This window comes from Dasypus novemcinctus, chromosome 4 (assembly GCF_030445035.2).
Source record: "Dasypus novemcinctus isolate mDasNov1 chromosome 4, mDasNov1.1.hap2, whole genome shotgun sequence".
NCBI lineage: Eukaryota > Metazoa > Chordata > Mammalia > Cingulata > Dasypodidae > Dasypus > Dasypus novemcinctus.
Window position 1 is genome coordinate 62,838,078 of NC_080676.1, and position 27,289 is coordinate 62,865,366.

At 40.2% G+C, this 27,289-nt stretch overlaps 1 protein-coding gene across 2 annotated transcripts; it reads right to left on the reverse strand.

Moving 5' to 3' along the window:
* Positions 1–1,369: 1,369 nt before the first annotated feature.
* On the reverse strand, positions 1,370–24,654 carry SST (somatostatin). 2 transcript variants are annotated; one of them, XM_058295525.1, is made up of 3 exons: positions 24,572–24,654; positions 2,703–3,099; positions 1,370–1,741 (listed from the first exon to the last, which is right to left on the reverse strand). In XM_058295525.1, exons 2-3 carry the CDS (start codon positions 2,838–2,840, stop codon positions 1,529–1,531), a joined length of 351 nt encoding a protein of 116 aa, XP_058151508.1. In that variant the 5' UTR covers positions 2,841–3,099; positions 24,572–24,654; the 3' UTR covers positions 1,370–1,528. The 2 variants fall into 2 exon arrangements, with proteins under 2 accessions (XP_058151508.1, XP_004473737.1); XM_004473680.5 differs by lacking the exon at positions 24,572–24,654 and adding an exon at positions 22,357–22,531.
* Positions 24,655–27,289: the final 2,635 nt, after the last annotated feature.

Consider the following 27,289-nt stretch of genomic DNA (forward strand, 5'->3'; position numbering starts at 1 on the left):
GTTGTGTTCTCTTCTGTGCTTTAATCATAATAATGTGATTCTATTATGCCACTTAGTTGGTTGGTAACCAGCTGTACACAAGACATTTAGCACAGACAGATCCCCTAAGTGGACACGCATTAATTCCTCCTAAAAGTCATGTAAATAAAAGATGCATCAGAACCTCAAAGGATGTTCTGTTTTCACAGAGATTAGTAAAGTGGCTTGCACTTTCTCTTGTTTGATCAGCTGTTCAGGAATTAACTTTCACTAAGCCTAGTTCATATTAAAAATATGTTTATCTAACAAATATTTTTTATAAAGTATGAAGTTTCTCTTAGATATTTATGAACTGCCATCAGTAAACTCATAGTATGGGGATTTATGTTGAGTTGATGTATTTTTATGCAGTTTATTATTTCAGCAGCTATGCAGAAATACATTTCATAGTTAAAACACACATCTACAAAGAGACATCTAATTCAGGGCTCTGTGAGTTAAATTAGTGATATTTTTATTTCTCTTTAGAGCTGTAGTGTATAATATGTAACTGAGTATATTTTTACAATAAGATAATAACTATTTATTGTGTGTTTTAATTATTGTTTGCATTTTTATTTGGCTTCCATTTTGATAAAATTTAAAGAACACTTTGAGGTACCTCCTTCAGTCATTCTGTGCTTGTGAGACTGGGTTCCAATACATTCAGTAGTGAAGCATTCACTGACGTGACCCAACACCTGTTTCTTGCATTGCATAGTATTTTCATGCTGGAATCTTGTAATAAATTATTGTAATAAATTATTTAGAAGTTTATTTTCAAGCCAAGGCAGCCATTTAACCTTGTTCAGTTACAAAGAATTGTCAAATAAGACAATATAAAAGCAATGAGGTTTCTGTAGATAAATGTTCATAAACTAGAAACAAATTTTAAATATTCAGAACATTATTTTATCTATTTAAGCCAGCTTATGTCCTCTTACTTTTAAATAATTTTCACATTGCATTTTTTCATATATTATATATATTACTTACCAACCTGGTAGAGTGTTGGATGTCTCAGCCTACCTACCCACAAATACTCATACTTGTTTCAACAATCCAAAATATGATATTAAGAGTATTTAATATGTAATTAGTGCTTGTGGCAGTCCCTTCCAATAATTATCGTTGGATTAAAATTAAAATGCATAGTTGTTTGAAATTATTTAAGTTTGAAATGCTCTGCATTATAAAGGTTACTATTTAAAAGGTACTTTATTACAACAGGAAATTTTAAGTAGTACATGTGTGAGAATGGATGTGCATGTCCCAAATAATTAGGCTGAAATCACAACTCAAGTTAATCACATATTGCTGATCAGAAAGAATTACTCCATAAGAAATCAAATTCTTGTTTTCCATAATTTCACCATAATTTTATTTTATATTTACAGTCTTCAATTCCTAATGCAAGGGTCTTGCTGAGGATTTGGGGCATTAGGGAAGAAGGACTGGGGTTGGAGGAGAGGAATCAAAGGTCTGATATGGACAATAATAATTAATAAAACTAACAGGATGTGAACGTTTTCCAGAAGAAATTCTTGCAACCAGCTTTGCGTTCTCGGGTTGCCATGGCCGGGCTCGTGTTAGCAGATCTCTGCAGCTCCAGCCTCATTTCATCCTGCTCAGCAGCCTGGGACAAATCTTCAGGTTCCAGGGCATCGTTCTCCGTCTGGTTGGGTTCAGACAGCAGCTCTGCCAAGAAGTATTTGGCCAGCTCCTATATCAGGTGGAAGGAAGAAAGAGAAGGTGAAGATGATAACAGTGATGATGGAGAAGAAGAAATGGGAATGTCTAATTTGAGAAAGCAGATACAGCCACATCCAAAACCCAGTTGCCATGATGTACACATTTTGTCACAATTAAAAATCAGTTAAGGATATAAAAATAAGAGTAGTTGCTATAATCACGAAGTTACACAAAAATGCTTCAAAAACTCACATATTTCGGCAATTTTTCTGCCTCTGTAGCCATACAACACACACACACACACAGAAATAGCTAGATTATTAAAGCAGTTTTGCAAAGTTAAAGCATGAGCCAACAGTTTGCTTAACTCAATTTCTGTATCATGAATTACAAACTGGAATTGTCCTTAACGTTTTCACTAAGTCACCTGTGGGAAACAAGACCTCTTACAATCGGAAATATAATCGTGTTCCTTCCCTAGAGTGCCCGTTAGCACGGACGTGCCCGCTGCATGGAATTTCTTGTTTATTTAGATGGTAACAACTTCGGAAGTCCGTTTTTTTCAGCACCTGGGTCAGCACCTACCGTTTTCAGCACCGGGGATAGATTCCATCACCCTGTCCTGCTGAGGCAACTTTCCTTGAAAGACAAAGATCCCACTTGAACTATAACTAGTGAATGCGCTGGTGAGACAGAGAAGGGGGGACGGGGAGAGAAAAGGATGGGGGGGGGGAGAGAGAGAGAGAGAGAGAGGGAGGGAGGGAGGGAGGGAGGGAGGGAGAGAGAGAGAGAGGGAGAAAGAGAGAGAGAGAAATTCTGGACTTAGAAAGTTTTCCTAAGAGCTTTGGGCGATAAGAGGCCCTGGAAATCACCTAAATTCCTGAGGACAAGACGGCATCTCTCAAATCCAAACCACAGAGGCTGGGGTAAGGCTAAGAGAAGATGGAGGGATCCAGGAAAGGAGAATGAGGACGTTGAGGAAGTATCCTTACCTGCTTCCCCGCGGCAGCAGCCAGGGACTTCTGCAGAAACTGACGAAGTCTGGGGTCCGAGGGAGCACCGGTGACCCCGCCCATGGCCAGGACGATGGAGAGCGCAGCGAGCGCGCACTGGAGGCGGCAGGACAGCATCTCGGCGAGGCTGGGAAGCCAAGCTAGAGGGCGGATCCTCAAACTCAAGGCGCGGTTCGGCAAGCAACAGCGAGGGCTGTGCACCTTGCACAACTCCTAAAGCGGCTTGTGCGCTTTCCACCGTCTCCCCCTTTTTAAACTCTCTCTCTGACGTCAGGCTAGGAGGCGCCCCCAGATCTCACCAGCGCTTTTACGCACCATTAGCCTCGGGAATCAATCACAGAAGTGAGAGGAGGCAACCGCCATCCAAAGTGGCTTACTGAAGAAAAAAAAAATCTGTCACACGCATGATTTCACACATGCCACAGTATCTATGCAATCATTTATATTCACACAGTGTTATGCACATACACATTCTGCAATTTCACTCACACACAGATACACATAAACATGTGCACACTCAATTACACACAAACAGAAGCCGAGCACTTAGCCCTCACAGAGATAAAATATCACACGTCTGCATGCACGTAAATGTACCCAAACAACTCCAATTATCATCATACTCAAACATTTTAGGAGGCCAAACAAATGCAAAGGACTATGTGTCTGGTAAGTGGAGATTCAGAATCATCCTTTTAAGAACAAAGCTAAGAAGTGAATGTGAATGTTAGAAAGGTCTAAACCATCTCTTCCTGCATTATCTGTGATAAAAATTTTGTACTTGAAAATGTAATGGGACTAAAAGAAATTTCACTTCTCTCTGTAGTGGGGGAAAATGTACTATTGGCTTACTCACTCTCCGTCTTTCCCAGCAAATGAAATATTTCTGGTCTATGTGTCTTTCTATTGTGACTAAGACTATAAGAAAAATATAGTAAGATTGTCTTCATTTTGGTACCTAGAAACTTGGAGCTAGGAAGCAATCTTAGAAATCATCTAATGAATCTGAGTCATTGAGGCCTAAAAATGGGCAGGGAATTTCTCTGGCTCATATTCCACACAGAACAAGAACCAGACCTCCACATGCCAAAGTCAAGGTTCTTTCCACTCAACCCTGAGTTTTCAAAAAGATATCTGGCCAAAGGGACCAGTTTTAGGTCACGGCCCCTCAGTCTAGACCTGTGAAGTTTCAGGAAATCCCTAAAAATATGGGCTTAATATGACATGACTATGTGTGGGAAAAGGATCAACAAACTCTCAATAAGATCAAGCCGACTACACACACAACCACAAACACCTATGTATTTAAGAAATGCTGTCATAGAATTCTGATTGTGTCTGGTTAAGTATCGGCTACCCAGCTGGGAGTTTTAGCAGAGTTTCTTAAAATTTATCAAGGAAGGACAAGTTGATTTCCTGGCATGGACCAGATGTTCCCCAGGGGCCCAACAAGGGCTAAAAATTTGTAAGTTTCTAGGAAATCTATATTAGCTGGACAGATATGCTGCATCTACAGAAATCAAGTGAAGCACAGAACTTGACTGGTCCTGTCACCAGTCACACATGATGGATTGGAATATCTGAACACTTAGACCAAAGGGTTGAGAGATGAGCAGGAGTGTCCTGAGTGGTTTGGATAATTTCACCATTCCCTTTTGTGTCTGTAAATCAAAGCAAAGAGAGAATACACAACAAGGAGGACTAAAACTCTTATGGTCTGACAAGTTCATGCACATGTATTGCAGCATCAGAATGCCACCCATATGTGCTGGAAAAGTCTGTGAGAGCAATGAAATGGGGGTGTGGAACCCAAATCCCAGGAAATGTGTACTATTTCTCTATGTATACTGGAGTCTTCCTTGGCCTCTGACTAGGGGTTCAAAGTCTAGTTAAAGTAAACCAACTGTCCCACAGCACCCCCAAATGATCTCATATCTCCTCTACTCAAGACTTGACATTTGGCATCCTTCATCGAATAAGTGAGAAGATTTGTTTCTCTAAAACAGGAGGCTGACAAAGAAAAAACAGCAGCTCTACCATCTTGCCCTGTGATCTGGGATCCCTGCTTCCTTCTTTCCCAGGCTCCTGCTGCTCTCTTTCTCCATCCTTATCCTCCTCTTTTACACTTTTTATCTCTCCTCTTTCTCCTTTTCTCTAATCCTTCTCTGAGTTTCTCTTTCAGAATCTTCTCTGTTCAATTCTTCTTTTGTCTTCTCTCTTTGCCCTCATTCCTCTTTATATAATTTTCCTCCTCCCCAATCACTTTCTGACTTAAATCTGATTGGATCTGGCTCTTCCCATGCCATCTCTATACTTTTCTCTCTCTTCTCACCTGGCTTAGCCAATATCTCAGACTCTGCATGTCTTACCCTCTCATTTCCCCTCCTTCCCTCTCTTCTTCCCTCCTATATGTTTCTCATCAAAAATACCTGGAAAGTCTAGCTGTTTAATTATCTACATGGGAATACTATAAGTCTGGGTTTCTTTCCTCACACCCTTTCTGAAGTGCTGAGGCTACAGATGAGTTGACTTCTTGGTTTTGTGTTTGCTTTGTTCTGTTTTACAATTGTTATGGGTCTAAAGAAACAAGAGGAGCCAGGACAAAAGGGAGAAAATGTTCTACTTTAAGCACCCCACAGCCAAACTGTTGGCTTTAAACTTTCCCAACCTGGGTCCATTGCAAGCCTTCAGGACCTCTCTCATAAGCTCCAAAGTCGAGGAAAAGGTTTGTGGTTGTTACTGGGAACCCTATTCCAAGATCTTGGTCACTAGGAATAACCTCACTTTCCTTATTCAGCCCTCTGTTGTTCACAAGGCACTTCTCAGTACTTCAGGTAAAAAAAAGGACATTCAGGTCCCATCTTACAGGGGAAGAAATTGAAGTTCTAAAAACATATGTCCCTTGCACACAGGCAGGAAAAGGCAAGATCAGAGACATAATGTCACTCCACTTTAGAAGCCTTCACCTACCCCTGATTCAGCAATGCCAGAGATAACTGGCTGAGTAGTCTGCAGCCAGGCTACAAGTGTTTTAAAAGCATCCAGGCCATCTTGCATGCAGCTTTTCTGGCAAATAAATTATTTTCCACCTTTCTTGTTGAATATACATTTTGGTGTTACCACCTGCCAATATGAGGAGTAAAAGAAACTAGTTTCAACAAGAAACAACAAAATCTGTAGGCAGACATAGGCATTCCATATTAAACAAAGCAGGGAAGTAGACAGTGTCTTGTCTAGGAGTTGGGTAACCTGAGTTCTATTTATTGCTCTGCTACAAACCAGCTCTGGGACATCCTCTCTGGGCCACGGTTTCCTCATCTACAAAAGGCTTGGACTAGGTCATCTTTGTGTCTCCTTCTAGCTCTAATAATAAATGACTTTAAGTGTGAAGAAATAAAAGGGCAAACTGCAATGTACAGTGACATTAAAATGCTGTTACTTTATCAAAATGAGCATTTATATTCGAAAAGAACCTGGATTTTATGTAATAAAGAGGAGGAAGCAGGGTGCAGTGGACATTTCACAGGCCTATTAGAAAGAAGACTTGCTCTTGAGTCTTGCTTCTTGTGCTGGCCTGACTTTCCCATTCTGACCTCAATTTCTTCTATCTGTAAAATTGTTTCACTCAAATTCTTTGTTCAAATATGTACTAAGAGCCTATACTATTTGAGATATCAATGGTATAGAAGTAAACTAGAAAGACAAAATCCTTGTGAGGAGACAGATAATAAATATATTCATTAATTAGTGTGGTGGTTTGAAACTGCATGTACCCCAGAAAGCAATGTTCTTAAAGTTGAAACATTCCTGTGGATATGAACACATGATAAGTAGGATCTTTTGAAGAGATTACCTCAGTTAAGGTATGACCCTCCTCATTCAGGATGGGTCTTAATCCTCTTATTGGAGTTCTTTATAAATGGGATGAATACAGAGAGACAGAGAGAGCATGTGCCAGGGAATCAAGAAGCTAAAATCAACAAAACCTGGAAGAGACAGAAGAGACTAGCAGATGCCACCATGTGCCTTGCCATATGGCAGAGGAACCAAAGATCACCAGCAACCAGCCTTTTGGAAGAAAGAATTGCCTTGATGGTGTCTTGATTTCAACATTTTTCTCACCTAATAAATTTCCATTGTTAAAGTCAATACAATTCATGGTATCTGCTTTGAGCATCCTAGGAAACTAAAACAGTGTTCAAATTGACAAGGGTTAAAGAAAGGAATAGAGCATGATGGCTGGGGAAAGAACCCTCTGAGCAGGAACTATGTGAGCAGAATCCTGAATGAGATGAGGGAGCCACACATGCAAACATCTGAATAAAGCGGGGAGGAACAATCAAGCAAATTCCCTGAGGTAGAAACATGCTTGGTACATTTAAACAACTGCAATAAGGCTAATGACCTACAACAAGGTACATGAAGCAAAGAGGGCTAGGAGATGAGATCAGCATGGTAGGCAGAGTTCAAATCACATAGCAACATTGAAGGCCATGATAAGGAAGGCTTTAGAGGATTTTGAGCAAGAAACTGACATGATTTAGTCTTTTAAAATATGTAACTTCTGACAAATGAAACTACTATAAGAGGGTGAGAATAGAAGCAGAGAGATAACTTAGTGGTCTAAGAACCATTAAAGAGAGAAAAAAAGCAAAAATAAAGGTACACATGTGTTCTTTCTTAAACTCTTTATGGTCAAGGACTAAAGTGCAAACATATTCTATTTTAAATTCTTTATGGTCAAGCTGGTTGGGTTACCATAAAACCCTCTGCAACTAATCCCCAGGGTCTGTCTCCCAAGTTCCAAAGATGGGAGGGGGAGGTGGTTTATGGTTGTTACTGGGGACCTTTTATTCTAAACCTAGTTCAGGTAAGAGAAGATGGTATTTTGGAGATGAGGTAGGAAGAAGGTGAGGAGTTTATTTTGAAGTACAATTGGCAGGATTTGCTTATGGTTTACTTAGATATCTAAGAGTAGAAATGAAAAGAGCCTTTAAAACATTCTTTAAAATGCCTCCAAGATGCAAAAACTTCCAAGTGTTCAGGAAATAGATTTATACCAAAGATTTCTCCTAGACATGTTGCAAATGGAAAACCACTTTATTTCCCAGAGAGAAGACAGGAAGAATTGAGGTCAATGGGGAAAGCAAAGCAGAATAGTGGAAAGGGCCCTGGACTGGGAGCCCTTGACTTTAGGGCTCAGTTTTCTTCCTGCTTAAAATAGGCCTAATAACCCTCACCTTTTCTAAATACAACTTGAGAACAGTCTCAGACAATGTAAGTGAAAGTGCTTAGTAACCCATAAAATATAATTAAAAACATGAAGATTTCTTCTTGTTGTTGCTGCTGTTGGTATTCAGATGGAGGCAGCCAGCTCTGAGCCAAGAAGCAATACCCAGGCAAGCCAGTCATTTCCTTTGGAAGCTGATGTGCCCTGTCCATGCTGTGATCTACAGAGCATGGCCATCCTCATAGTCAGAACACGCATAATGTGATCGGAAGATCTGGGAAGAAATGCAGCAGTTGGTACTGAAATTTCTCCATTAGAAAATATTTCTTCTTTCTCATATAGCTCTCTTTGGAGACATGGTAACTATTCTTCTAGCTTTATAGCTGGCTAGAGGAAGGTTTTAAGTAAAGTTGGGAGAAGGAGATCAAGTTGGAGTAAGCAAACTTCCAAGAGAAGTCTGACTTTGTGAGGTATATTGTTGGGGATGGAAGTAGCTATGGTGAGCATATAGGCTCTTCTCACCTAAGGGCAAGACTGCTTGGGTGAGAATCCCATAGGGACCTTTTCTTCTACAGCATCTCCCCACCACAAAGCATAAAATGAGAACTTATAATCTTCCAAGGGCTTTAATTGGGCTTGATTTCAGCAGGAAGAGCTCAGGTTCATGACCTCAGAGCTACTGATTGGCACAGGAGGCAGACTTCCTTATTTTTTTTAAATACTTATTTTTTTTTTATTTCTCTCCCCTTTCCCTCCACCCCAGTTTTCTGCTTTCTGTGTCCATTCGCTGTGTGTTCTTCTGTGTCCACTTCTATTCTTGTCAGCAGCACCAAGAATCTGTGTCTCTCTTTTTTGTTGTGTCATTTTGCCGTGTCAGCTCTCCATATATGCAGTGCCACTCCTGGGCAGGCTGAACTTTCATGCTGGGTGGATCTCCTTAGGGAGTGCACTCCTTGTGCGTGGGGCTCCCCTACACAGGGGACACCCCTGCATGGCACGGCACTCCTTACACTCATCAGCACTGTGCATGGGCCAGCTCCACATGGGTCAAGGAGGCCCTAGGTTTGAACCGTGGACCTCCCATGTGGTAGGCAGATGCTCTATCCATTGAGCCAAGTCCACTTCCCAGGAGCCAAACTTTCTTGTCAGTTTGGCTTTTGCCAAATTCCACAAAGCCTAACCAAAATGTTTGCATTAAATAATGAAGTGTAAAGAAGTTTATGAATGAAGCCCCTTAGGTTAACTTTTTCCATCAGTAAGGATGAGTGGTGACATTTCAGGCCTGGTCTATTGCAGCAATCTCCCATCTGGTATCTATCCTGTCATTCTCCAACTTAAAAGTTTTCAATGACTCCTCAGTGCCAACTGGTTCAAATGCAGACACATCATCCTGACAGTCATGTTGCCTCAAACACTAACATTCCTGATCAATCTTACCCATCAACCAGCCCTCCCAATTACCCCAAACACCTGTTCTTCCCTGCATGTGTCCTCAGTCTTCCATATCCATTTTAATGTTCATGTTATTCTCTCCACCTGGAACACCTTTGAGCCATGCCTGATTTTAGTGTGATATAGTTTATTTTAAGGAGTTTTTCGAAAGCTTCTCATTTAGAACCAAGATGACCTTCTCCTGTGCCCTAGTAAAGACCTTCACAGATCACCTTATATTTCTGTTCCTTGGGAGTCTGTATGTATCGTCCATGAGTCTAGAGATTCACTGAAGTCAGAAACCCCATCTTGGCTATGTCCTTAGAACCATAAAAATGTCAAGAGGGGATTGGATGTGTCTCAAGCAGTTGAGCGCCTGCTTCCCACATGAAAAGTCCTGGGTTGGGTTCCCAGTATCTCCTAAAAACAAACAAACGAACAAAAAAGCAAAGAAATGAAAAAACCACCTCAGGGCAGCCAATGTGACTCAGAGGTGGAGTGTCAGTTTCCCATGTACAGGTTCCAGTCTCAATTCCCAGCCCCAGTACCTCAGAAACAAAATAAAACAAAACAAAAAAATGTCAAGATCATAGTAGCTGCTGAATAACTGATGGATGAGTTGGAAACACACTTTTCTCTCTTTATAGTTGAGGTCTCTGAATTCTGTAAATGGGGTAAGTACCATAAACTGAGGACTCTATCACATAACACTTTCACCCCAATTCTAGGTAGTTGATACTGCCAGGAACGTGTATTTATTGAACCCTTCATCATCTCTGAGCTTCAGTAAGAAAAAATTCCTGAACACTGCTCAATATAATTATTCCTATATGCTGAGAACTAACTGAAGTTGTCGTGTGAATATACTAACATAGTCCCTGAAAATGTAATGGTCTTCATCTCTATTGGAAAGCCTAAAGAGGAAACATCCATCTACCACTGAAGTAGACATGTGTCACCTGCACAAAACTTGTCTCTGTGTAGTGTTTCACAGTAAAGTGTTTTTGTGTTGACTAGTAAGAGAATGGAAGCCATAGGTTATATAGTTAGTGTGTAGTTGGTCCAACAGTCAGAATTCTTTCTGTTTCTCGAACATTTCTTCTCTCACTGGAGGTAGGCAAGGAAACTTTGCCCCTAATTCACCTCCCAGGTACCCTTTCCTTTCTCTCCAGAAGCATCCCACTTACTGATCTATACGTCTACTTTAGGCTTTTAAGTGAAATTAAAGTAAGCAGAGCTCTGCACCTTCGTGCCATCCAGAGAATATTTCCCAGTTCTCTTTTACCTCATTTCTTCCTTAAAACAAGGGGTTAAATCTGAGGTCTTCCATGAGCCTCCCATCAGCAGGTTATGAAGCTATATTGGCCAAGCCCCTCCATCCCTGGATCTGAGAAATGAGGCTGGAAGCCAATGGCCCTGTCCCCTTGAACAGTGCAGAACATACAGTAAAGTTCCTCTTTATGGCAATTTTGAGAACTTCTCTTTGAAACAGGGTGATAGAAGCCATGTAAGCTTAGCATGTCCCATGGAGAAAGCACTCCTGCAACAGCTCCAATTGTCCCATACTCAAACTTTTGAGTATCTGGTGGTTCCTAACCCAGTCTTCACACCAGGATTCCTGGAGAAACATTTTAAAAGCATAGATACCTGGGTTACACCTACAAAGTTTCTGGTTTGTAAGTCTAGATTGTGCCCAGATATCAGTATCTTTTAAGAGCCTAATTGTAATTTACAACTGGGGGTTACACTTCATAGAAAACTATGGAGACACAAACAACTGCTACCATCTCACTTTTCTCTGTTCCTTTTCTCTTGTCCCTTTTGCCTTTCTTTTCCTATTCTATTCCTTTTCTGCCCCACCCCCCTTCCTTTTGTCCTTGCCTGTCTTCCCTCTCATCTTTTTATTTATTCTTTTGGCTCTTATGGCGGTTTGGAGCTCTATGTATCCCAGAAAAACCTGTTCTTAAACTTAATCCATTCTGTGGGTGTGACTCCATCATGAGTAGGATATTTTGATGAGGTTAATTCGTCAAGATGTGGTCCAACCCAATCAGGATGGATCTTAATCCTACTGGAGTCCTCTATAAGCAGAATGAAATTCAGACAAAGAGAGAAAGCTGCAGAAAGCAGCCAGAAGTCAAAATCAACAGAACCCCAAAGAGAATGGAGAGGGCAGGAAAGCGTGCTATGAGCATTGCCATGTGACAGAGGAGCCAAGGACCAAGGATCACCAGCAGCCAGTCCCAGAACTCCAGTCTTTGGGAAGAAAGCATTACCTTGATGATGCCTTGATTTGATCTTTCTTCTGGCCTCAAAACCATGAACCATTAAATTCCCATTGTTTAAGACATCCCTTTGCATGGTAGTTGCTTAAGCAGCCCAGGAAACTAAAAGCTCCCATCCTCTTTTCTTGCTTGACCACACTCTCCTTCTTTCCTACATTTGACTCCAAGTCTTGGACTTGCTTTGCTAATACACCTGTTGAGTTAGCTTTCCTGATATCACTCCAGAGATGATGCAAGAGGCAGAACAGGGCTGGAAATTTTTTCCACCTACAGACCCAAGAGCCTCCCTCACATAATGTCAAGTTGAAAGAGACCTTAAAAGTTATCTAGTTCCAAACCTAGTTTACATATGGGAAAAGTGAGAACAAGAGAAAGGACAGGTCTCACTTAAGTTCACATAACTAGTTGGTTTAATAGTCAGAATTTCTTATTATCTTAGTTTTATGTTCTTTCTATGATACCAAGTGTATTGGAAAGTTCTTTGAATCCATTCCATCCAAGTGGTTGAAATCATGTTATAAGATTTGTAGCTCCTTTCCTATTCTCTGTGTATGCAGCCCTCTGTGTGCCTAAAGCAGAATTTCATTCCCTGAGGAGGAATTTATCTTATAGAGAAAGCTTTGGGGTTTAATGTGCAGGGATTTGGAATCTCCTAGGTCAAGGCTTCATGCTTTGGTGTCTGCCTCCTTTTTAGGTTATGCATTTCCTAATTCTACAGAACAGTCAGATTTGAATCATTGGCTGCCAGGGGCTCCTTCAGCAGGCATGGGTGCATGGTGATGTTAAACTGAGCTATACTGCCCCCTTCTGGCTTGACGTAGGAGACAATTTCATCTAAAAATTTAGAGCAGGGTTTTATTCATTTTAATTTATTCTAACAAATTTTAAAAGCAACCACCATGCAGAGAGCACTGTGATTGGTGCTGGAGTTGAAATATAGGCACACAAAAATTCCCTTCCTTCAAAGATCTGATTATTGAGAATGCCAGACTCTGGACTGTGGATTTTAGGATGAACAAAATAATACCTTATCATTTCACACCTGTTAGACTGGTCACTGTTAAAAAGTCAGAAAACTGTAAATGTTGGAGAGGATGTGGAGTGCTTTTTCATTGTTGGTGGGAATGTAGAATGGCACAGCTACTGTGTAAGAGTGTCTGACAGTCCCTAAGGAAGTTGAATATATACTTGCCTTGTGACCAGGCAATACCATTACTAGGTATATACCCAGAAAAACTGAGAGCAGAGACATGAACAGACATCTGCATATTGTTGTTCATAGCAGCATTATTCATTGCCAAAATTTGGAACAACCCAGGTCTCCATCAATTGATGAATAGATAAACAAACTGTGGCATATACACATGATGAAATATCATGCAGCAATAAGAAGAAAGGAAGTCGTGAAGCATATGTCAACATGGATGAACCCGGAGGACATTATGTTGAGTGAAGCAAACTATACACAAAAGGACAAATACTGTATGATTGTGCTATTATGAACTAAATATACTGTGTAAACTCATGGAATTAATAATTGTAATATAGGTTACCAGAAAATAGAAGGAGGGTAGAGAATTGGAAGCCGAGGGTTAATCGTGAAGAATTGGTAAAAGTGTTGTTTGTAAATCTTTGGAAAGGAATAGAAATGGTGAAAGCATATCATGGTATTTGTAACTAGCAGAGCTATTATATGGGTATGACAGTGGTTGAAAAGCAAATGTATATTACTTTAAAGAAGGGAAATGTATAAGGTCATGTATATTACTAGAAGGAAAACTAAAAACTGTAATACGGGACTGTATAAGATAGTAAAATTTCATGTAAAACAGGAATATGGGTGGTATTGCATACATAAGACTGCTTTTACAAAATATAAATACAAAAATAGAGAAAAAAAGAATAGCAGCTATGCATGGCAGGGGAAGCATAGAGAGATTGAGAGGTGATGAATTTTGTTTGGTTTTTGTTTATTTTTATTATTACTGGAATAATCAAAGTGCTCTAAGAATGAAATAATGAATGCACAAATATGTGACTATGTAGAATACCATTGACTGTACACTTTGGATGGATTTATGCTTCATTAATATGTATCAATAAATTGATTTGTTTTAAAAAATGCAAACTTTGGCTTCAAAAAGAAGTCCCTATCTGACAAATGATTTCAATTCTGTCTGATCCATGGAATGAAAGAATTAGCCCTAGAGGGGACTGCAAGCACTTTCCAGCCCAGTGCTTCCAACACAGGCTTCCTAAATGAGGCCTACGTCTCACTGCACACAGGACGTCCACGTTGCAGGGATTTTGTCTCATTTATCAGGATTCTGCCATAAAACTTCATAGGAATAAAGGGCTTGAAGGGAGAAACAAAGTTTGAAAGCCGAAGTTCTAATACAAACCTCTTCCATGAAATCAAACGTCCCCAGGCCTCAAATCTGTAGTTAAGAAATGTCACGTTTATAGCTGGTCCCAAAGTTCACTGACCTAATGGTCTCTTTTAACCTACATATCTACGGAGTCACATTCTCTTTGCAAGGTCACTGAATCCACTGAAGTGAGAGGGTGATCCCCAAAAGAGGTTTCACAGGTTTTGAAAGCTCCCTTTGGTGGCTAGTCACACCATTGAGGCCGTGCCTGGTCAAAGCACCTTTGACCCAGGTAATTCCCAGCGCCGTGCTCAGAACCCAGGACCACTGCTCTTTCCTTGCTGCTCCTTAGGCCAGGTGCTTTCAAACTGTTTACTACAACTTAGATAAGAAAAACATTTTACATCAAATCCCATTGCATCTATATGCAAGCCTCTGCACATATTTCTCAAAACAGTACTTACTCTTATCAATTACAATATACTCTCATCACTTTTTCTCTCTAATGCTAGCCATGACCAGCTAAATTAACCATGAGACTCACTATTGAGTCACAAACCTCTGCTGGATGGCACCGCCTTGGACAACTGCCTGCCTCTACTGCAATCTGCTGACACATATGGACTTTGTAGGCTGCTATCTCCGTATTGCTGTCTAACCCTAATGGGGCTCCAGGCAAAATTCCCTGCTACCTCAGGCTACTGGTGCTTACCTCCAAAAGCTATGTCTACATTCTAACCCCCCAGAAATTGTTAATATCACCTTTTTTGGAAAAAGAATCTTTGCAGATGCCATTAAATTAAGGACCTTGAAATAAGATCTTTCTGGATTATCTGGGTGGAACCTAAATCCAAAGTGTCCTTAGAAAAAGAAGAAAACACAGATGCAGAGGAGAAGGCTATATAAAGGGACAGGCAGAAATTGGAGTGATGCAGGCACAAGCCAAGGAAAACTGGCAGAGGCCAGGAAAGATTATGCCATAGAGCCTCCTGCCAACACCTTGATTTTGGACTTCTGCCCTCCAGAACTGTAAGAGAATAAATTTCTGTTGTTTTAAGCCACCAAGTGTGGCTTAAGCAGCCACAGGAAACTAATGAGTAATCAAGCCTCTGCTTTCCCCCCAACTGTGAGGGGGCTGCACCACACTGAATTCAGGTCACAGGTACACTCTGTACGTGGGACCACTCCTCTCCTCCAAACCTCAAGCTTGCTTACTAAGACAGATTCATACCACCAGACACTTTCTTCCCATAGGGAAGTAAATTCTACTGAGGGGCCCTAGAGTCTCTTCTTGAAATTGGGCTCCTATTACAACATCCCATCCCGTCCCTTGCCCATTTCTGACAGACATGCCTCAGTCAGTTAAATCTGAACTGTGGGCATGTGGCAGTTTGATATTATTTATGAATTCCAAACAAGATAATTGATTGTGTTTGTAAAATGGTCTGTTCCTCTGGGCATAATGCCCTTTGATTGTATTTGATTCAGCTGAGATGACTTTGCTTAAATTATATTAAGATTAGGGCTTTGATTCAATGATGTCATTAGGGCGGCTCAGTTTGAGTCCCTGTCCCCCTCTGTGGGCTCTATATATGGACACCCGCTCAGGGAGAAAATGGAAGGAGATACACAGAAAAAGACATGACAGAGGAGAGAACTTAATTTTGAAACTAGAGCCCCAGGGAGAGTTGAACCATTCTCCTGAGAGTTTACAGCTGACCTTGTGAAGAGAACAGAGCAGCTGAGCCCAGAAAGAAATGAGACTTGAGAAGAGAGTCAAGTCTTATGCTAGCCTACAGCCGAGACAGAAGAAGCTGGGCCCATGGAGCCTTGAGGGAAGAAGAAGGCTGAACCCTCGCAGATGTCGCCCACCATCTTACAGAGTTTGTAAGGAAGTAACCTTGAGCAGGACTCTAAAGCCTTGTGACTGACTGTAAGCTTCTACCCCCAAATAAATAACGTTTATAAAAGCCCACAGAGTTCTGGTACTCTGCATCAGCACCCCCCTTAGCTGACTAGTACAGGTCATGTTGGAATGTTTTCCTCAGGAGTTTCCTTGATTTCCAAGTGTATGGGTCATTGAAACAAGACAAGGCTTAGTGTGACAGTGGGAGCAGTGGGTTGGGTGTGATGACAAAACCCCAGAAGAGCGAAATGATTTGCCCAATGCCCAGAGGGTGAGTTTGGGGCAGGTGGTGTGGATCTGGAGGCTAACAACATGTATATGTTTCAGATTTTCCTCCCCCTGCCTACAGTGGTTTGGGAAATACACTCTCTAGATGGATGAGATCAAGTCTCTATTCCTCAGACAAAGTTTACATCTACTCAGCTTTCAACCTATTTATATCACCACCTGCTTCACTTGCTTAAGTGTCCCCCTTTTACCTTAGCTCTGCACTTCCTAATAAAAAGGTTTCTGATGAATTAATGAACTTACACCACACCTTGGGGAGGTGGGGGGTGACCCACTGGCTAAGCAACATTTGACAGCAAGAAACAGGTCATATCTGGGTTCCTAAGTAGAGGACAAGTTCAGCAGGAAGACCATGTTCTTAGATCCAAGGACAGGCGGGATAAGATCTAGTCAGAACATTCCTGCAACGAGTGCATAAGGTCACCTCTCTGCTCCCACCAGTGCTTAGATTGTGTGCCCATTCACGGCCATGTCTTCCAGATCCTAATCCCCATTTTCTTGCTAAGAAGAGGCTGGACATCTTGTCAAAGTTTGACTCTTTCTGATTCCAGTGCACTGATGTAAAAATAAAAAGCAAACCTGTCTTCCTAAAACCCACAACAAAAAGGGGCAGACACACATCTAAAAACTTGTGAAACAAGACAGACTGCCTGTGAATTTTTTTTCATTATTGCATAATTATATTGTTTACCAGTACTTTGTGTGTATGTCTTGCTCCTTGCGAAACCCCTTTTCTCAACAGCAGAGCTCGAACCTTCCAATCTTGGCTTACCTAGCAGATTGCCTGGAATATGCTAAATGCTTGTCAAACTTTGACGAATATTGATTCCAGTGCCAGTCAATGTCTCCAGCTATCATCTTTATGCAGATGATTCCTACCTCTTCTCTTGTCCTCATAGTCTCTCCCTCCTTTTTGATGCCCCATTTAATTATTCACCTCTTGTGAATTCTTCTTTGCATGTGTTTCTTCTCTTCTCTCCATTGTTGCTGGAACAAGCAATCATTCTAATTCAGGATTACATTACCTCCTTGTGAAAGATTTTAAAAGTTTCCTAATTGGCCTTCCTACCTTCAGCTGTCATCACCATCCCCGAACCAACCACTTCAAATCTATTCTGTACTCCATGGCCTGATTAACTTCTGAATACACATCTGCTCACATGCCTGCCTCCCTTCAAAATTGCAAATGCAAGCCAATGCCTTCTGCAAAAAAGGTCCACACCCTTACTCCAGTTTTTGAAGTTCTCAGAAATGTAGCTCCATTTTTATTTCCCACTGATCCCTCACTCTTCAAAAAACACATGTATTCACCATTCCCTAAAGTGGCCCATACATTTCAGTTTCTGTCAAGCTGAATGCTCATCTATCTGCAGTACATGTTTGCCTTTCTCCATTTATCAAAATCTACTTGCTCATAAGGGAATATTTTTAATACCCTATCTTCCATGAAGAGGTGGATCCAGATTTTTTAGGTCCTGGGGTATATGTGATTTAGAGGGGAGAGTATCTCTTTAAGAAAAAGAATACAAAAATATTAATACAAAATTCTTTCCTATCAGGTACTTTAATAGGGATACAGAGAACAAAAGTATTGAAACATACTGAGTGCCAGGACTCTGAAGTAGGTACACTGGGAAATAGACATGCAGGAGGATTATAAAGAGAAATTTAAAATGATCTCTGCCCTTAAAAATTTCTAGCACAGTCAGAGATATAGACACATAGAGATAAAAACTATCATAGAGGACAGGATGAATTCATTAAGTACAGGTTCAAGAAACAGTTTGTGGGAGTGTGCAGGATGATGTCTCTAATTCTTTCTGGGCATCAGAGAAGACTTCTTAATAGATGGCATTTGTTGGTGGACTTAAAGGAAAAGAATAATCCAGTTTTTTGCAGAGAATGGGAAGAAGACAATGGCAGGCTTGGGGATCAGTGTGCTTGAGGGGAGTTAGTGGTGAAAATGCAATGTGTTTGGGAAATAGCACATAGTGCTGTGTGACTGCAGCTCCACCAAGTGATGAACTGGGAGATGAGCCTAATGTATGTGTATGGTTGAATTTGACCCCGAGCAACAAAAATCCCATTAAAGTAGAGAAGCGTATTCCTCTTTCACATAAAATTCCAGGCTGATGGTCCTGGACTGATAAAGCACATGATGAGATTAGGGACTAGAGTAACTTCTATCTCATTCTTCCCCATGCTTGGACTTAACCTTATGGATAGCATCTGTGTTCAGGCAACAGGATGGAGAAATGAGAAAGAAGAGTAATGCAAAGGACACATGGTCATTATCTGTGGAAGAGTGTGTTCCCCAAAGTTGGCTGTAATAATATCTCCCACAATGTGACTTTGACATTCCTCCTATTGAAAGGTAGAGTGTATGACTCCTCTCTCTGAAACTGGGCAGATTTGGGGACTGTTTTAATTGATAGAGTATGGTAAGATTGACATTTTGTGATTTCCAAGCTTATCAGAAAAGAAATTTTAACTTCCATTGTCTTCACTGGAATACTCATTCTTGAAGATTTTGGTCACCATTTAAACAGATGGCCATGATGTGAGGAAACCCAATAGCCCACATGGAGAGGCCCCAAGACTACACAAAGAAAGATTTTTCCTGGCCAGCGCCTGGATGCTTCAGCTCCAGCCACAGTCTGATTACAATTATATCAAAGACTCAGAATCAGAAGCACTCAAAGTGAGCCTTTCCCAAATTCCCGACCAACAACAATTATGAGGGATAATAAAATTATTACCATTGTCTTATACCACTAAGTTCTGCAATGATTTATTAAACAGCAATACATAACCTAAACACTGTCTCTTAGGGAAGTTTTCCACAAAATTGTGACATATATATTCTGTGTAACTTATATTCCATTAGCCAGAACTTAGGCAATTGCCATGCCTAGCTGCAAAGGAGTATGGGATAAATAGTCTTTACTCTGGGAAGTCATGTACCCAGTTAAAATCCTTTTACTATGGGAAAAGAGGAGCTCAGATATTAGGAGACAACCAGCATTTGCCACAGCTAGGAAAGGCACTCTTTAAAGCATCAGAACTGCTTGAATACACAGTGCTAGTCTAAAAAAAGTAATTATTTAAGAATCACCTGATATGTAATTAAATCAATTTCGGTTATTTATTTCTAGCTATTTTCTAGTGAAGATTTAATTAGTTTACAACAGTAGATTTTTTAAAATGGTGAATTAGAAGTAATAACTTCATGTCCAAGATAGTTAATTCAGACCATTCATCTAACTTTCAAACCTTCCAATCTTTCCAAGTTTTCCATTGGCACAATCAAAGAAATGCAAAGTAAAGAGGGTTCTGTATTTCCTGGAAACCGCAGATGCTTAAAAGCTACATTTCCCAAAACATTGGGAAATGTATGTATGATATAGTGGCAGTCATAATAGAATTGTTTGTTTGTCTCCATATGCAAAGAAAAGCTTGTCTTGGGAATAAGAGGAAAAGGCCATTTTGCTGGACCCTCACAGAACAGCATTAAGCTTCCCAACCTTGGAGCGTCCATGTCAGGAAATGAGGGAAGATGGAAAGTCGGTTGATGGGGGCAAATCTTGCTGCTACTGCAGAACAGCACCAGGTCCCCATACGAGTGTCAGGTCACTGAACTAATTTCCAGATTAAATTTGGCATGAAATGTAAAGCAAAAAAGATGATAACAAGATTGACTCCCAAAGACGGCATTCACGATGGTCAGTGAGAGAAGCAGTACCCTAAAAGAAATGTCATGCCACGTTCCTACACACCCCCTTTACTATCACCCCCTTTACTTCTTTTCTGGGAAAGGAAACTATGGTAAAATAAGGTAGTTTTCTTCTCCTTTTATGAGAGATCAAAATAACTTGAACAGATACCACATAATCTCTGATATACCCACCCCAACTCCCCCAATGTAAAAAAAGCAGCAGAGAAAAGACATCAAATACATGAAAAAATATTTAGTTCAAGCAAATGAAAACAAACCAAAAAAGCTACTACAGGAAATGGGGGGGGGGGACTTTAAAAACTCTAACTTGTATTTGCCACAAGATTTATGAGGATATTGCATTGATTAAAAAAATGGTCAGGCAATGTAAAAGGAAAAAAAACATTAGGTTGCTGCTGGAATTTTTCTCTGCCACAATAAATTGCAGAAGACATTGAAATAATGCCTAGCAAGGTTTGAAGGAAAAAACAACAACAAAGATTGTAATCAAAGAATATAATACTTAGCCAAGCTGTTTTTTATGGATGAGAGCAACAGAAGACTTTCTCAAACAGCATGCCACCCACATAATCTCCCAGAAGATATTACTTGCAAAAGTACTTCAAATGAAAGATGCAAAGTAAATCAAAACAATGAGCTCAAGCATGTTGTGGGCTGGTTTAAAATGGTGAGGAGAAAGAAACTTGTAAAATTTGAGTTGATTCCTAAGTTTCTTGTTAATAATATGAAACTTAATGCATATGTCTAATACAAATATTTAAAGAAATATATGAGTTATAAAGTATTTTATTAATTTAGTTATAAAATACTATATTATTCTAACAAAACTGAGAGAGAGTGTATCTCCCTATCTACTAAAAGAATTAATAGCTATTGTAACTTTCTTGAAATGAACATACGGATATGGATGCAAATATATTTTCTGAAAACTCAAAAATAATCATTAGCAGAATAAACATTCATTGCATAATTTTCTGTAGGGAAAATGATTTTAAAATTCTAACAATATAGTAAAATAAATTTTTAAAGGCCTAAGAAACATTACAAAAGAAATAACATATATATATATATATATATATATATATATGGCTCTCCTTCTTAATTTCTAAATCAGCTGCACCTGGGAAATATTTTATTTTATTTTTTTTATCCCAGATAGAACACATTTAAAATTTCCAAACATTTTTAATTTTAGATTTTGGTTAACCTTTTGGTTTACTATCTCATTTAAATATAGTACAGTGAGAAAAAATCTTCTCCATGTTTTTGTCATGTTCAGACGTGACTACGGAGTTGTTGTGTTCTTGTCTTGCTCTATCATTACCACAGAATGGCCTTGACTGATGTTGATGTTCTGTGAAATTGTTTATTTCCAACAGGAGACCCACTGTGCCTAGCTATGAGTGCCCAACCAGCTCCCAGATGTCAGGGACTATTTTATCTTTCTCATCGTCTACATATATATGCATATGAACACACATATACATCTATAATCAAAATTTTTCTATATTTTATTTTATTAGGAATATTTAATCTTAATGAATCTACCATGCAAAATGTATATGGAGATACTGTATTTAAATCTTTAAGGAAGTAACTATTTTATTGTATGAACAAACAAAAAAGAAAATCATCTGCATGGTAAGAACTCTAACTAAATTCAACGTGTGTGAGCAACTGGGACCAGAAATGAATTACCTAGTTTCACTGATTATTAAATTAGTTAACTGACCTTATTTTCAGCATTAAATATACAAAATTGTCTGTTATTAAGTTGTGATTTGTAGTCCAAATTCTCATTGTTCACAGAGCACTCAAAAAGATCATTCTTTTTATCTTTTTTGAGGTATTGGGACCTCCTATGTGGGAAGCCAGTGCTCAACCACTGATCCCCATTGTTTCCCCTGAGTTGTTTTTTGTTTGTTTTGCTTGTTGTTTGCACCAGGAATCAAACCTGAGACCTCCCATGTGGGAAGCAGGCACTCAACAACTTGAGCAACATCCACTCCCAGATCATTCATTTTTATACTTAAGAACTGAAACTTTTCTCAGCTGATGAGTGAGAAACAAAAGACCGATGGAGAAAGATCAGAATGAGAGGAGAAAATATTAATGTTTCTGCATTAGTCTGCCAATGGGATTCCTATGCAAAGTACCAGAAATCTGTTGACTTTTATAAAGAGGGTTTATCTATGGTAAAAGCTTACAGTTCCAAAGACCTAAAAAGTCTAACTCAAGGCACCATAAGAGGTGCTTTCTCACCAAAGTCTGTTGCTACATGTTGAAGCAAGATGCCCACCAATCTCTCTCTGGTCTCTGCCTTCCCCTCCAGTCTCACCCTTTCCTCTTGACCTCAATGGACCCAGCCTCTTGAGGCTTCATACTTACGTGATCCTGAAGTCCTCTCTCTCCTGGCCTAGGGCTCGTTCGTTTCTAGGCCTTCTATATCAATCTGAGTTGTTGTTTTTCATCCAGTTTCAGGTGTAAGCTAACAAGGGTCTCAGCAGTTTGAGCCTGCTCCTTTTTGTCAAACAACAGGATAAAAAGTGACAGAGCTCTATTTTCCTGTGTCTGTTGATATAAGACCCAGCAAGGGGGTGGAGACTCAACCTGAGTCACACCCATTGACATAGTCAAATCAAAAGCCCAAAACAATCTTATCAAATCATCTAATCAAAGGTCTCTCAGCTGAATTTAATGCAATCAAAGGGTATCACACACAGAGGAATAGATTAGTTTACAAACATAATCTTTCCCTTTTTGGGATCCATAAAATAATCTCAACCTGTCAAAATCCACCCTCTGAATCCCCAAAAAAAACTTTACAATATTACAAAAACCTTAAATCATTTCAGTAGCAATGCTAAGTACAAACTCACTTCAAAATCAGTTATGGGGATACAGTTTGTCTTGGGTCAAAGTCCCCTCTGGCTCTACTGTAGACCTGTGACACTTACAAAAAATACAAGTTATCTTCTTCCAGTATATAAAGGGGGAACAGACATAGAATAAACATTTTCATTACCAGAAGAAGAATTTGGGAGGGAAACATATGTCATAGGTCCCCAGCAGTTCTGAAAACCTGCAGGGCATACTGCATTAGATTTCAAAGTCTGAGAGTCACCCTTAAAATGATGGTTTCTCCTTCTCCTTGGGTTCTCTCCAGGTCCCACCCTTTCCACAGGCATGTCCAATGGCCATTTTCTTGGTCCCACCTCCTTCAAGCATCTGGGTGGCAACCAAGCTCCAGACCTCATCCACCAAGAGCAGCTGGCTGATTATCACATTTTTCCCCAATCTGGAGGGTACAATCTCAACCCCCTTAGTTCAGTGAGGTGGCAGCAACATTGTCCCTAATCTCTAGCAGACAGACCCAACTCTCTTCAAACAGTGAGGTGGAAACCTGGCCCTCCCTAATCTATGGGGACTAGGCCAAACCCCCTCAGATCAGTTGGGTAGTGACATCATTCTCCCCAACCTATAGGCAACAGGCCCATACCCCTCAGAGAAGTGGCCTGGCAACCTAACTCTCCCCAAACACCCAGGAATGTGCTCCACCCTCTCTGTAGCCTGGGGCAGTCAAACTCTCTGGGAATAGCTGGCTGGAACATCCACCTTCTTCAAATACCGGAGCAAATTCATCCTCTCCAAACACATGGGTGGGGTCTCTCTCTTTTGGCCTGAGGAGATGTCCTAATTCCAGACCTCAGCTTCCATGGTTTTCCTCTTAAAGCCCTTTTCCCTTCCATCTCCTCCTCTCTGTCCTTTTTAGTCCAGGTTGACAGTGGTTTCATTCACACAGATCTCTCAAAAAGCTTGTTGGTTTATCATTCAGGAAGCAGAGTTCCAAGCCATCAGACAGTAAAACTTTCCATGGGTCTTTCCTGGATAACTGCATTTTTAATCCTGACTTACAAGTGCCAGGTTTAGTTAATTCCTCAAATGGTGCACTACTATCTGGGGGCTTGAGTTCCAGAAGCTTGAAATTGCCTAAATCAATCTCTGTTTCTTCATGTCCAAAAATTCAGTTCTCAACTTATCTCTTTCTTCTAACGTTTTGCTATAAATTGCAAGGCAAAGTTAGGCTGAATTCTCCATTTACTTTGGATATCTCCTTAGTTAAATGTCAAAACTCATCATTTTCAAATTCTGTCCTCCATCTAACATCAGGAGGCAATTTCACCAAATTCTCTCAACATCAAAACAAGGATCATTTTCCTCCAGTTTCCAATAATAGTTTCATCATTTCCTTCTTATGCCTCAATGGAAATAACTTTAGGATCATTCTCCTAATAACCCTATATTTCTACCCACAGTCTCTTCAAAGCAAAATAGGCCTTTTCCATCAAGCATCTTGCAATTCCTAAAACAAAAATCAAAAAAACCCTCCCCCATTTATAAAACCATTCCAGCAATTTTTGAAATTGCAAGCAGCACAATCTCATTCTCCTGGTACCAATTTCTCTTTAGTCTGCCAAAGGAGCACTGATGAAAAGTACCAGAAATCTCTGGCTTTATAAAAGGGGTTTATTTGGGGTAGAAACTTACAGTTCCAAAGACCTAAAAAGTCTAACTCAAGGCACCATAAGATGTGCTTTCTCACCAAAGTCAGTTGCCACATGTTGAAGCAAGATGCCCACCAATCTCTGTCTGGTCTCTGCTTTCCCCTCCAGGCTCATCCTTTCCTCTTGAGCTCCATGGGCCCAGACGCTTGAGGATCCTGAAGTATCCTCATACTTATGTGATCCTGAAATCCTCTCTCTCCTGGCCTAGGGCTAGTTTGTTTCTGGGCCTTCTATATCAGTCTGAGTTGTTCTGCTCTTTTTCTAATGTCAGCTGTAAGCTACCAGGAAAATAAATGGCTCATCTCTCCCCAGGGCCTCAGCTGTTTGAGCCTGCTCCTTTTTGTCAAATGACAGTATAAAAAATGACAGCACTCTATTTTCCTATGTCTGTTGCTGTAAGACTCAGCAAGGGGACAAGGACTCAACCTGAGTCACATCCATTGACATAGTCAAATCAAAAGCCCAAAGCAATCTTATCAAACAATCTAATCAAAGTCCACTCAGCTGAATTTAATGCAATCAAATGGTATCACACAGAGGAATTGACTAGTGTACAAAAAAACCTTTCTTTTTGAGAGTCATAAAATAATCTTAAGTTGCCACAGCTTCCTTTAATTAGCATGTGACTAGTGCCTAGTTTAAAATGTACAGGCATTCAAATATTTCTAGATAGTACAAAGGGTAAAATTGTTAATTCATTGTTTTTATTTTAAAAAATAAAAGCTCTAAAAATCACATAAAAATGTTTATCATAAATCAAAATGCTCATACTGACCACATAACAATAACCTTACTCCTAAAGAGCCAAAAGATTTGTTTTCATCCAGCTCCAGCCTACCTTTTTTCCTGCACAATTTCTAGCTAGTCCTCCCCTACCCATAATACCCTCTCCTCTCATGCTCCATTGCCCCTGCACTCTTCTGGTACTTGATTCCTTATTGCTTGCTGAACATGAAATTAGCTCTACCATTTGGTCTTTCCTCATCTTTGCTTAGCACGGGATGCACTTACCTGCCTATAAGCTCCAGCCTTGATCTCCCAAACCATGCCTGCACATCCTTCAAAATATATGCCCTCATGATTCCTCTTCTCGGAAACCATTCCTAATGCCTCATTCTGTAGGTGTGATTACGTTCTCCCTTTACTAGCACAGCATTTTTTAGCACATATTGGATTCCCCCCATGAATTGTAACCTCCAAGTTAGGGACTATATCTAATTATCTTCATTATCTTGGAACTTAAGGCAAGCCAGGAATAAAATAAACCAGAGTAGATGTATAATGATGAACAAAAACTTAAGGAATACCACAATATAACCATAAAATATATTCCATGCAACATTTTTCCAGGGGTGAGAATAGGTTTGTACTGACTCATTCCATTTTATTGTTGTACTGGTTCCCATATCTTCAGAAACTGCATGCCTTCTTCCTTTGTATGGACTGTCATCTTCATCAGGTATTCTGCACTCAGCTTCCAGACCAACAATCAGTGCAAGCCATATTTGCCTACTCAATGATGCAAAATCAGCAAAAGATACACAATGGGGGTTGTAAATCATTGTCTTCTTGCAACACCTACAACAGAGAGGTAGTTATAACATATATATAGAAAAAATATATGGAGCGGCTTCTCTTGACAGGTCTCAGAGGCCTCTGGAGGGCTAGAGAATAAATATTCATTCCATACCAAAGTGGCAATGAGGCATGATCCCTGCCTTAATCTCAGGCCAGGTTTCTACATGAGATCTCTCCTTAAAGTCTTGTCAGCAAAACTGACAGGCAATTTTTGCGTATTTCTCAGACGTGTCTACCCCCAGGTTTCTAGAAGTCTGACTTCCCTCTCTGTCTTGTTTATTGGTCTGAAGTTCAGTCAGCATCCAGATATTAATGGGTGATACTGCCCTCTGGCTGAGATACTGTAGTTCCTGCCCAGTGTCTGAGCTGAGTCTCAATGTGTATCATGTGGCTCAAACAGGCTTATTTCATTCTTCACACCTTGGCAGCCTGTACTCCATTACCAGCTTTAAACTAGCCTTATAAACCTGGGCATTTCGATAAGCCTCAGTTTCCCCTCTGCAAATGTGGATAATTACAGTAACTATCTCATGGGATGTCATTAAGTGGAAATTAGACATAATAGCTGGCACAAAATCTGCATTTCCTTCACTTTCAGCTTGGGATATCACAGTTTATAAAACATGTGCAGGATTGTTTTGGGGATGGGGATACTGTGGGAATGTTGCATCCCAGAAGAGAAGAAATTAGTCAAGCATTCTGGCAAAGAAGTTGCTTTCTGCCAAGTACTGAGGAGAGAAAGATGAAAAACGAATGACAGTGGTGGGCAGACACACATGCAAACAAGCAATGATGATACAATATGATAAGTGCAGTAGCAGATGTAGCCTCAAGGTGGTGCTATCCTAACACCACCTGGGGCAAGAAGGCTTCACCAGGGAGCTAATGCTTAAGCTGAGACTTAAGGAGTTCCTTTTGATAATCAATGGAGGGGGGGGTGTTCCAGGGAGAATGAGCATCAGAGTTAGAAGACCATCGACCTGATCTGAGAGGCAGGATCACATGGTGATTGAAAACTCAAGTTCTAGAGTCAGGGAGACCCTGGATTTCAATCTCAGCACTGAGACTTACTAACTGGGTCACCATGAACCAGTATCTTTATTTTTCCAAACCTTGGCCATAAAATGAAGATAATAATATTACCTGCCTCAAAGGGTTGTATTCAAAATAAATTAAAT

Coding starts and splice junctions, on each gene's coding strand:
- SST (XM_058295525.1), bottom strand. CDS start 2,840: ATGCTGTCCTGCCGCCTCCAGTGCGCGCTCGCTGCGCTCTCCATCGTC. Junction 1,742..2,702: donor CTGCTGCCGCGGGGAAGCAG/GTAAGGATACTT, acceptor CACCTGATATAG/GAGCTGGCCAAATACTTCTT.